Source organism: Parasteatoda tepidariorum, chromosome 4 (genome assembly GCF_043381705.1).
Source record: "Parasteatoda tepidariorum isolate YZ-2023 chromosome 4, CAS_Ptep_4.0, whole genome shotgun sequence".
Lineage (NCBI taxonomy): Eukaryota > Metazoa > Arthropoda > Arachnida > Araneae > Theridiidae > Parasteatoda > Parasteatoda tepidariorum.
Window position 1 is genome coordinate 86,461,176 of NC_092207.1, and position 13,120 is coordinate 86,474,295.

At 30.1% G+C, this 13,120-nt stretch overlaps 1 protein-coding gene across 1 annotated transcript in view; it reads left to right on the forward strand.

Moving 5' to 3' along the window:
* Positions 1-7,641: 7,641 nt before the first annotated feature.
* LOC107438690 (NAD-dependent protein deacetylase sirtuin-1) overlaps positions 7,642-13,120 on the forward strand; it is a 32,710-nt gene continuing 27,231 nt past the window's right edge. Inside the window, exons 1-3 of the mRNA XM_043040016.2 lie at positions 7,642-7,830; positions 10,281-10,430; positions 11,642-11,815. Coding sequence (XP_042895950.1) covers positions 7,674-7,830; positions 10,281-10,430; positions 11,642-11,815 — 481 coding nt within the window. The 5' untranslated portion in view covers positions 7,642-7,673. The remainder of the gene's footprint in view (positions 7,831-10,280; positions 10,431-11,641; positions 11,816-13,120) is intronic.

The following is a 13,120-nucleotide window of genomic DNA, read 5'->3' on the forward strand; positions in this document are numbered from 1 at the left end:
ATATATATATATGTGTATATATATATATATATGATTTATATTTGGGCTACAAAATGTTCGAATCCGCTACTTTTGGAGCTCCCATTCGCTACTTTTTAATCTTAAGTTCTGGCAACACTGGTTCTTGAGTGAAAGAATGCTTGCTTCTTTGACAGAGATGCAAAGTGGAGTGGGGTGCGTATATTTTTGATACCTAACAATGCTAAAAGTATTTATGTAATAGCAGATACAGAATGTTAAAATTGGAGGAAAAAAATCAAATTTAAATAATTATCAAATGAAAAACGTCGGGAACTTAATTCCTTTGCATTTTCTTTATCGTTGGACTGTATCAGAAAGTTCAATATTCTGTAGTTCTCTACTTTTAATTCATTAAAATAGAGATTCCGATGCCATTTTATAAAAGAAAACATGGCACTTTTACTTACACAATTTGTTCCATCATATCGCCTAAGCAACCTGAAAACCACTTTTTTTTGTCAAATAAAACGAGACCAATTCTAGCTTATAGCATAATTAAGTAATAGGTAAATGGAATTTACTTTAAACTTTTAAAATCCTTTGCGTTTTTATAGAAATACTTATATCTGACGTAGTGAGAATCAAGCCTTCGAATGAATTTATTGTTCAGAAAACTGAGTCAAAATTAGAGAGTAAAAAATCCCATTACTTTGAAATCGTATTACTTTGAGAAAAGAAACTTCTGGAGAATCATTGTCCCTTTGAGAACAAGGTACGTCTCATTCAAATTTATATAAAAAAAAAATTTTGGCAGTGCCAGATTTTTATTTAGTCTTAAAGATTTGACTAAAAACATTTTGAGGACACAATATTTTATCTAAATGAGTCAAAATAAGAAATTCAAAAATTCTCGCTCATTTTTCTTTTCAGTTGGAAACTTAATCATTTTTCAGGACATAAATCAACCATGTGATTGTTTAAATACATTTTTCAACTCTATTGCATCGCTGGAATCTTTGTGGAACTGTTTTTATGTTAAAAAAAAAATGTGTATCAAATATTTTAATGGCATTACTCTAATGGCAAAATCTCCATTTTCATATTGGCAACAGTTTTTATTTTAATAGTACGAAACGCATAAATTGTTGAACAATTTATGCGTGAACATGGACAATTTCATGCTTAAGATATCTAAGCCTAACATAATATTTGCTTTTACAGGATCATATCATATGATTTGCTTATCCAATGATAATGCTCGAACCAAAATCGGAAATTTAATTTTGCAAATTGACTTTTATTTTACATAAACATACTCACTTCTGTTTTTGCTGTATGCAAAACCTTAGCCAGGAATACTACTAAAGGGATTGTGGAAGGTGGAAGTTGATTAAAGAAAAGTTAATAAAAATTGTATGAAAAAGATAATTTGCCTTTTTTTACTAAATTTTCTTCATTATTTTGAAAATACAGCTCTCTCTTTTATAAAAAAAATAAGTAAATAAATAAATTTTTATGTGTAATAAATTTAACATTTTAAACTATTAAGTTATTTGGAATGCCCACGTGTCGGCCTAAAACCAACACGCTTGATATTTTAGTAAATAACGACGGACCACTAGCTGCACTTTTTGTTTTTTATTAATAACAACAACATTAGGTATAAACAACAACAACAGCTGGGGATATTGTGGATTTCGAAAGGGTTTAAGAGGTATTTATCCGCATCCAATGTTTATCGAGTCTCACAGGAGAATAATAATTTTCCCTCTTTTTCTCGTTACGCTAGGAAAACCATAACTTCAACATAACTAATACTCAATCAGAATCTTTAAGATAAATTTCAAAATTTTTCACATGAAATTCAACTAAAAATACAAGTGTTACATAAAATTATATACAAATATTCAGATGAATATACAACTATTTAATTTTCTATCGGCAGTACACTCAATCTGGAAACAGACCTTTTATATACTCCCTTACAAGTTTTTACGTCAAGTACCCTTATTTTATTATCTTGCCCAGGATACAGTTTTACTATCCGACCCAAGACCCATTTGCATGGGAAAAGGTTTTCTTCTTTTATCAAAATCGTATCCCATAAACCATTATCAAAACCTATTTTTAAATTTTTCTGATTTTTACCCATTTTTTTTTCTTTGCTGTTAGCTGTTCAGGTAAGAAAGGCTCCATTATTTCCAGATTGTTTGTACTGACTTGGTAATTCTCTGCCAAGAGTTTAAACGACTAGGCTCGATATCAGTTAGGGATGGTTCAGCTATGGCCGTTATCGGCCTCCCAATTAAGAAATGTGCCGGTGTTAGCACTTCTACAATTTCAGAACTAAGAGGAATAAGAGGTCGAGAGTTCAATATTGCTGCTATTTGAGTTACGAGTGTTAAAAATTATTCGTAATTAAATTCAGAATTACCTGCTACACGCCTAAAATGAAATTTAAATGATTTAATGTTCGATTCACAAAGCCCTCCCCAATTTGACCTCCTGGGGGGAATAAAGCTCCATTCAATTTTTTCCTCGCCAAAAAATGCAAATAATGATTCCTCTCGATCGATGTTGCGCACCAACATGTAGATACTTAACTTAATAGTATTTAACGATTATTTCAGTTAACTTACATTTAGAAGGCAATAAAATGGGATGTTTACTCGAGTACGATAATTGAGAATTTTCTAGTCTGCCACCCACTCTCAATAACCCTTCTTCATCTAGAATAGGTGATAGATTAAAGATCTTACTTTTATTGGAAACGCTACCTCCCGACTTAAGAGCTGCTAATTCTCTAGGAAACTCTTAAAAAATCTAAATAACCTAATCTAGGAAACTCTAAAAATCTAGTTAAAAATCTATTGCTACGATTAAACAGATTATCAAAAAAAGTTTTGTCATGATTTAAAGTCAAGACTATAGTTTCTACTGAGTTTTTGGATTTTAGTTCAGGTAAATATTCTTCTTCATTTGGCACTGGATCAGTCAAATTCACTCACAAGTTCATAGGACAACAAAAATGAAGGACCATGCCACCACTTTTTGCTGTGTAGAAGCGACTCTGCACTGAGACCTCTTGTCAAACAAGTCTGAGGGATTTTTCTTTCCGGCGCAGTGAAACCAAGTATTAGGATCAGTCAGCTTAGTGATTTCTCGAACACGATTAGCGACAAATTGTTTCCATTTTTTCTGAGATTTCTTACTCAATATATTAACATTTGATGCTGAATCGAAAATAAGTCTATATTTAATTAATGACCTATCCCTTTTTTACGAGAGAATATTTCCAGTAGATAATAAAACATTCTTTTTATTTTCATTAGAAGTATTACTTAAAACCGCATTATGAAGAGAATTCATTTCCGCAGTGGAACTTTTGTTTTCATTTTTTATTTCTGATCCTTCGAATGCTGAGTTAGCGATTTGATTTTCTGACGCCAGATGCTTTCTTTTCTCAGCGACAGCTCGTCTGAAACATAATGTATTCGAATGGCGTTGACCACAATTATACATACATCAGACGATTAGCAACAACATATTTCTCGTGAAACTCGAGATAAATACAAGAATAAAGAATTATGTTTCTCTGATATTCGTTTTCACAATTCCTAATAGTTCCTTTCCGAAAATTTATTTTATTCTATTTATTAATTCAGCTTATTATTACTAATGAATGTTATTTATAAAGTCGGAGTTTAGTTAAAAAAAAAAAAGCTCGATTATTTAGGATTTCTATTAAAAAAAAGTGGGAATCGCTGTTCCGTAGTTTCTCTATGTAAAGAACTCCCCTTGCTTTTCATCTAGAATAGTAGCTGTGACTATGGTTACGAGGTTTGACTATTTCTGGTAGGGGTGTTGGGTCATTTTTTAAGACATGTTTTGGCTTGGGTCGGTGAGAGAAAGGGAATCAGGGGAGAAAGAAGCTCCTCTCTTTAAAATGTGCGATTTCGTGTTTCCATAGCAGCAGACGGGTGGCAAAAAGGAATTCTTTCTATCGACCAACTATGGCATATTCTTGCGTCAGTAATATGCTCTTAAATACCCTTGAAAAAATAACTTTTTACAAATTGTATTAAAAAAGCTAAGAATAAACAACATTGCCTTGTATATGTTTTAAAATAAATATATTCTATTGTAAAAAGTGTGCATTTTTTTTCTACTTATAGTGATTGATTGTCATGCAAACGTCAATAATTTAAATAGTTTATCAGCCAAAAAAACTCAAAAAAGGAGCCGAAATCTATTTTTCTACGTTTCAATGAAAATTTTAGGTACTTGGGCATTGAAAGATGTTTTAATAACTGTTTAGTGGAAAAAAATAATCCATACCCTTTGAATTTTTTAAATTTGTTATGCCTTTATTTAATTGAATTATTTTTATTAACTTCCATTCATGGTTTTGAAAATTATTTTCGGATTACAACTGGTTAGCATCTCAAATGTTTTTTTTTTTTTTTAATTATGCATGGTTAAAAAATGCTTTATTTGAGTTTTGGGGGCAATCGAAATGTGCTTACATTTGTTAAAATTCTTGCATCATATCTTAAAAATAATTTATTTCACTAATGTGAAGTTTTTTTAGTTCGTTTTTAAGCATTATGGCATGTTAAAGGGGTCTAAAACATTTTTGAACCCGCGGGACCTGCATGCTATTAAGACGGCCCTGGTTTGCTCAGTCAAGTCTTTAAATATTCAAAGTGCCTAAATATTCAATGTCTCAAAATATTCATAGAGGGAAGAAAAATCCTTTTTTTTCTTCTTTCTTTTTTTCTTTTATAAAGTTTAAACTTAAACCAAGACATCACACTAGTAATTCAATTAAATTTCAGCTTTAAAATTTAAAGTTCAGTGAACTACAAAAGAAGTTATGTACTTAAGAGCAAATTAATGAAGAAAACTGCTTGATTCTGGTAAATTTTGATTATCATGTGATGGCGGCCGGGATCAATAGCCTCATTTTCAGTTCCAAATGAATTGATATATTTCAATTTTAGTAAGCTAAATTTTATTTTGATGCATTGAAAGATTGGTGTTGGTTGATCTAATGACGTTAAGTCAACAAATTAATAATAAATTAAAATAGAATTGTTTTAACTTTATTATTCATGTCAGTACACGTATTTCAGTTTTGTGCAGATGATTAGTAATAATTTCTTGATTAATTACTTTTTTTCACCTCTTGCAGAGAACGGATATTCAGCTAATATTGAATTGTAACTTATTTCAGATTATTTACTTATTTACTCCGATTAGTATTTATATTTGTTGTATGAAGTCATTAGATTTGGCAGGTGAGCTTACATAATTCTGAAGCCTGATTTTTTAATAATAATTATATTAGTTACATCATTGTATATTACATTATCTTACCAATATTATTACAAGAAGGAGGATCTCAAAATTAATTTTAAATTAAAAATGCATAACAAAATTCAATATTTAGGAAACATTAAAAAAAAAAAAAGTCCCGCAGTGGACTGATCGTTAAGACGCGGTTCCCAGCAGATCACCGAAGTCAAGCATCACTGACTACGGTCAGTGTGCGGGTGGGTGACCACTTGGATTAGCCTGCGTAGGGACCGATGGTGTGCGGTATTGGTCCTCGTTAAACTGTTCTACCATAAAGTGCTCGACTTCGCGTGCCGGTCGTCGGGCTACCGAAGCGGGGGTGCCATCCCCTCTGCAGAGGATCAAAATTGTGATGGCATATCCTCGGATCATCCTCAGGGATGTTTCCCAGACCGTCGCCATATCCCATTGTGCAGCTCTAGTGCGACGTAAATGAACAACAACAACAACAACAAAATTAAAAAAAAAAAATTAATATTTCAAAAAACGACGCAACCGTGAAACTGAAAATTTTCGAACAGCGTGATAAAGCAGTAGATCATATAACAAGAATGTAGCCTACGAAATTCAATCACAGATAATCTTTGCCGTACTTAGGTAGTTGGAAAAAAAATTGCTGAATTCAGATTAAATCAATAAAAAATAATTTTTTTTTAGATACTAAGCTAAAACACTATAGGTTATTACAAATTTAGTCAAATGAAAATGTTACGCAGGTGCGGTTTCTGTACTTCAAACAGCGAATAAGCCCTCAAAAAGTTCGCTCAAAGCAGTAATAAAAATTGTTCTATTTTTTAAAAATTAAATCATGTTTTTTTTCGTTATTTAGCAAACTTATATTTGGTAGATGAAATCAGATACAAAATTTAAGTGTGTCAGCTGTCAGCTCGTAACTTCAAACGTGACTGTATAATTAGGTTATTATGACGCATTAATAATTTCTCTATTAAAATAATATATTCTTACATAAAATTAATTCCAATTATGTTATTTTTAAGTTTTTGGCAAGTAATTTATTCTCTATTATAAAATCCTTTAAATTTAACATTTTAATAGTACGTTTGTTTCAACATGACCTCTCTACTACATTTGCATTTTCTCAAGAGAAATATTGCTAGTTTGTTGAGAAGAAATTCTAGAAGTATTCAGTTATTTCTTCGTAAGTATTAATTTAAGCTTTACGAGAAGCAAAAGTACTGTATTTAGTTTTTAAACTTTTGGTTTTTAATTGTACAAGAAAATTAGTTATAGTTTTAATTTAATAGATGGCAGCACAAGTCATCTATTAAATTTGGAAAAAGCAATCTTTTTTTTTCCTTCCCTGTGCGCGTTGAATCATGGGACTTTCACATATCTCGTACTTGTGTAAACATGACATGTTCTCTTCCTTCTCTGATGTCTGTTGTTAGTTAGCAAGCACGTACTTCATGTTTCTGATATGGATAATTTGAGTTTTGCTTAAGGAAGTTATTTGCACGTTTGTTTTGAGAATCTACATTTAAACGTGAGTATAAATTAATTCATTTTGATACTGAAATTGAATTTCTTATTAATTATAAATGGTAAACATTTATACCATATGTGTATTTGAAATTTTTGCATTTGTTAACGCAAATACCTCTTAAAAATATTTGTCATTGTTGAAAATTTCATTCTTTATGCCTGTTGATAAAAGTTAGTCTTGATTGTGTGCGTTTTTTATTGCTTCTCAATTAAAATAATAATTTAATTAAGCTGGACATCAGAACTAAATCAATTTAATTCCTTAAATTTATGGAAGTAATGTGTCGGTAATCACGTTTTTTTCTTAGAATTCTGGTTGATTAAGAAATCTGAATTATTAGGGTACAAAATAATTCACAATAGTGTTATCCGTTAATTTTAATTTGGGGTTTTTGATTAAATATTGCATAAATGCAGATTTCAATTAATTTACGCTTTTTACATTTGTATTTTTATTTTTTTTGATAATTTTCTCCTATACTATCTGATTTGAGAATTTTGTTAGCCTTTGATTTTAAATTGCACGTGCTAATTTTATTGAAAAAATATGTAATATATCCGTGTTGCTATTCAAAAAACAATAAAGATGGCATTGCAATTTTATAAATTTCCAACTTCACTTTATGTGCAAGTAATAATTGATCTTTTTCTGAAAATGATTGAAAAATATAATGTATAATAATAAATGCAACGCCGACTTTTTAAAGTTTTTATCTTCACTGGTGCCATCTATTGACAAAACCTTTCAAAATCATACAAAGGTATATTATTTAAGATCCCGGATGTAAAATGACGTCATAATCTTCTCGCGACTGCGTTGTTGGTTGCTTTTTCATTCTGAAACTTTCAAGATGGCTGACGCGATGCAAGCCTCCTGTGCGGCTCCTGTTTTCAAACGTCCAAGACTAGATTATTCACCTTGTGAAAGTGATACTTTAATATCATTCGAATCTGTATCATCTGAGGAAAGGTTTAGTGTTGATTCTGGGCTTCAAGAAGACTCCTATGGTAAGTTGTTTCGATGTTTTTAATGGCGGTTTCTGTTCATTCCATTTCTGCCATTTCATGGGGATCAAGGTCCTTCTTCAAACCAGAATCATATCTGGGTTCGCAGCTAAATCTTGCTCCCATCCACCTTAGGCCTACTTCCCTGTGTTTAACAAAGGAATTCGTTTCTCTTTTCGCATCTAGCAGATCAGGCGACGTCAATGGTTCGGTGTGTTCGAGGTTTGTTGATGTTTCGTTCACACGAGGTCGGGAGAGAACATTGATCCTTGATTTTTAAAATGATGAGGTTCGAATTTAATTTCAAAGGCGATATTGGATTTTAGATATTTAAATTTTGACAAAATTTGCTGTTAAACGTTTGATATTTTTAATTTAATAAATTATGAACTTGAAAATCCTTGTTTGTTTACATTTGAGGTGAACTGTCATTTGTCAAACGAGCTTACCGCAAGCCATCTCTTTTCGCTTTTCTTTGGTTTTGATAAGTTTTATTTCAGTCGAATAATATTTACTGTATTGGAAACGATTTTGTAATTTTTATTCAAAATATAAATTTTTTATATTTTTTGAAACTCGTTATTTTACAGTTTATTTTGAGTTTGCCATTACGTTCACACATTTCACGAGCATATTGATTAAGCTCTCGTTTTACGTTGCTATTTTATGCATACTTTTCGTTTGAATATTTCAGTTACAAGCATTCATTTTATTGTTTCTCAGAATTGGTGAAATTGATCAGCTGAAACAGGATTACTCTTATAAACAATTCTGTATATCTTTTATTTAGATTTAAACTAAATTTTTTAGTCAGATTCCTTTTAAATATATGTTTATGTTAGTCTTTGGTAAACATAAATGTTGAAGTGCTTACTCCTATATTTCCATTTTGGAAATGTTCGTAATTTAACAATCAAATCTTATGTATTAATATATAGCTTGTAATTTATATCCATAGTTATGCATTTTGTATGTGTGGAGTGCATTTTGTTGAAATACTCTGCATAAATTTTGTGTTACAAATATTGACTGAGATAGGATTTCATACTTTTATAGGAAATAAATTTGTAAGACTTCCTAATTGTATATTTTAAAAGCTGAGGAGGTATATAGACAAACTTAAAAGAAATGTTTTTAAATTTTCAGTTAAAACTCTCAGAGCTCTATACTATTTTTTCAAATTATGGTCTTCATTATTGAAGTAGTTCTAAAATAAACTATATACTCTTTCCTGGATCAGATTGTGTCATTCTAAACTTATATGTTATATCATGATAAAGTAAATCTGTTATGGGGTAAGTTTTTATTTCACTACCACAGTAAAGGTTTAAAAATGACTACCACAATAAAAACTTATCAAATTAACAGTTTGTTTTGATGGAACTAAATAAGCAAATAGTTTCTATTTCTTAGGGTTTATATTATCAAAAGCTCTTTTAAAAACTTTTTGTTTTGATGGAATTAAATAATTGCTTGTTATTTATGGTGAAGGTTAATGAGTTTGGCAAAATAGTTTGTTATGTGTATGACTTTTAGTTATTAAAATGTTCTTTGTACCATTGTTACTTTACTTTTTAATGAAATGTTCTTAGTCTGCTTATTTTCATAAAAGAAATATTTGTACCCTGTGATAGAATTTTTTCAAGCTTTCTGTGACAAACTTCTCTTCTCTAGCACTAATATCTTTCTGCAAGGTACTTTCAATAATAACAAATATATATGTTACTGATTTAAAGTGGCAAAAACGTTGTGTTTACTAAAAAAAAACTCTATTTTGATAAAATAAATAGCAATTAAAATTTTTTTAATAGATTCTGCAATATTTGTTTTATTTTAACACTATGGATGATCTTCTATGTAGGAGAAAAATGCACCGATTATTTCATATTTCACATTTTGTAAAACATCATAACATAGAAGAAGAAAAAACAAATTAAAAATTGAGAAATCTGTTGCAGTATCTACCGAAAAAAGATCGGCGGCGAAATCACACGAATCGGATTCTTTGACAAGGGGTTACTCAAATGCTCGTTTTGTTTCGAGATTTGGTTTTTGTAATAAGCATCATATTGAGAATATCGGAGCATCATATTGGAAGCATCATATCCAGGAAAAACCACGGGAAAATCAATATGAATAACTTTTAAATATAACTGTAACACTATGGATTCACAAAACCAAAATTTTATTACTTCCCAAAAGCAATATCAAATTCTTTCTGCAAGAGCTCTGTTACTTTCTGCGACAATGTCGCTGTGATCAGCTATTAATATGAAAGAGGATTAATTTATGGCTTTATTAATTTTAATATGATGTATCTCATGGTCAATTCTCTCCATGTTTCGAGTCTCTTACTATATTCTTTTTTATGCTTAATGCCAGTGTATTTATCTGTTGATTTTGAAGATTTCCTTGGATATTTTGTTAATATAATTTATTTGTATTAATTGTAGAGGTAACATCTTCTAGTGATTGCCATTTCGACCATCATGAAAGTGTTCCACCACTCAACCAAGGTTTAACAGCAGAAACTAATGGTGTTCATTCTTCATCGAGTGCTTGTATTTCTGAAACTGCAGCTTTCGAACATTGCATTCAAAATGGTTTGTTTGTATTGTTTTTATATTACCGCATTTTTAAGTTAAATATAAATTCTTGAACCATGACTGTGCATTGATGTGATTACCTGTGTTCTAGTAAGCCCTAAACTAAGATATAAACAAGTATTTCGGAAAAGGATACTCCTTTGTTATTTGCATGTAAGACTCACTAAGTTCATTTTTACTTTTATGATATTTATGCATTTTGTTTGTGTAACTGTGGATTGCAAAAATATAAGTATTTCTGAATAAAATAAAAATTCAAATCAGTATGTTGGGTGAATATTTAAATCTGACTTTGACTCTGGTCAGCCAAAGAAGAGGGAATTTTTTTTTTATTTACAAACTACATGTGTTCAATTGGATTTGATAGTAGTGAGGTCATAGTGCTAGTATATTTAATCTTTAAAATGTGTATAGAGATTCTTTAAAATGTGTATAGAGATACTAAAAATATAGATTTATTTTACAAAACTTTTTATCATTGCTAATGGTACGTCTGTAAATGTGAGTTTTGATAGTACTGATAAATTGATTTATGTTCAACCTTTCGTTTTTTAATCTATTGCAAGGTACTGCTATTTGTTTTTTGAACTGATTTAATAGCGTCTGAAAATATTACGTAATTGATTACCGATTAAATATAAATATTGATTTAATGACTTTTGAATTAACTTTCTCCAATGATATACTTATTTATTTGGATGTCTATTTTTTTTAAATCTTACAAAAGGATAAGGTTTCCTTTGTGCTGTGTAGATTAAAACAAGCAAATGTATTAAGTACGAAGTAATATACTCTCATTTGTGCTTTAATCGTGTTCCCCCCCCCCCGCTTCAACTTAAGGACTCGTTCAAAATGTTTGCTGGTTTTGTTTGTAGGTTTTCTGAATGACCCTTGTTGACCCCCTCTGAATGACCCATCCTTGACCCTTGTTCATTTCGAAATATTTGGTTATTGGAAGAATAATTATTTACTATATCCTTAAAGTTAAAAAATGTCAAAGTCAAAAGATTAGTAAAATCGGAATTAAATATTTAAAAATAGTTTTTGAAAAGTAACTTCTGAAACTTAAAACAACAGCCGTTGTTACATTAGGTGAAGGTTATTTCAAAACTTTTGGGTATGTAGGCAGGAATAATAGTCCCCCTTGCACAAATGTCTTTTTTTTCTTATTGTAAGTGGTTAACAGTAATTTATTTTCTCTCTTACAGATTTCATGACGGATAACAGTAATGACCACGAAGTTTTAAATGGGATGGCTGCTGCTTCCAACTCAGAAATATCACTGGATGAAAATGAAATTGAAGATCAAGATTCTTCTATTAGTGAGTTATCTGGCTTAAGTGATTTATCAAATTTTAGCGAAGACTGGAATGCATCTTCGGGTAATTTTCCAAATTTTAAAACTGAATACCTATCAATAGGATGTATGGTGTATGTAGTGAAAGCATTTTTTAGTCTTCCAAATGGAAAATATGCTGAAATGAATTCTATATATAATATAGTGAATAAATAAGTTTTTGACTGACTATGCATTGCACTGATTTAGTCTTATACATATTTACTTAATTTTGATATGTTACGCAAGATATGTATCTAGAGTGAAAACTCAACTAAGCAGACACTCTTGGACCGAAAAAGTTTGTTTATGGGAAGGATACACTTATAACAAACGCTTACACCATATTTTGTTTTCATAATTCCAATAATAATTAATCTATAATAACTTTTTACGTTAATATTTATATACACATAATTAAAAAAAAGTACACTATAAGAATATATACATACATGTGATTTTTATATTCATATATACAAGCCTTTGTTTTGTATTTATCCAAATGAAAGGAAAGATGTGCCGTATGGCGCGAGAAATTTGTTCAAAAATGAGGATCTTTTGTAAATTTTGTTTGAAGTCCATGCTTTTAGAAAATAATTTCAGGCATAGCTAGAGAGAATGTGAAATGTTTTTCTATTTCCACACGGTAATATGATACCAAACATATGCTTTTGGTCTTACTTGAATTTCAGTCAATAGGTTTACACTTACAAACATCTCCANCAAAAATAAGGATCTTTTGTAAATTTTGTTTAAAGTCCATGCTTTTAGAAAATAATTTTAGGCATAGCTAGAGAGAATGTGAAATGTTTTTCTATTTCCACACGGTAATATGATACCAAACATTGACTTACTTTTGGTCTTACTTGAATTTCAGTCAATAGGTTTATACTTACAAACATCTCTCTATCTCTTAATATGAAACATAGCAATATCTCCATTAATGTAAACCTCCCATAGTAGAAAAAAAATGTGGCAATAGGCGCCAGGCCCTATGTAGTTTTCGCAATCGATCATTTGTCAAGAGTCAGAAAAAATCTCTGATTTATTTATATGAACACTTTGCTGTGTAAAATTTAAGGTCAAGTTGGTTAGAAGAAAGCAATAAATTTTTAAATTATAAAATGAGGTTTGAAATTTGGATAAACTTTAAACATGAATACTTCATTTTTTTATTTATATTTACTAGAAAATTCTTACGTAGTTTAAAGAACTTCTTTGTATTGTTCTTTTGTTTGATGCATTGAATGTCAAACTTTAATGTTGTAAACTTTACAGTTATTTATGAAAATTATTTTTTGAAAAAATCGACATCGGAAATTATGGCATTAATTTGGTTGCATTTTCAGCA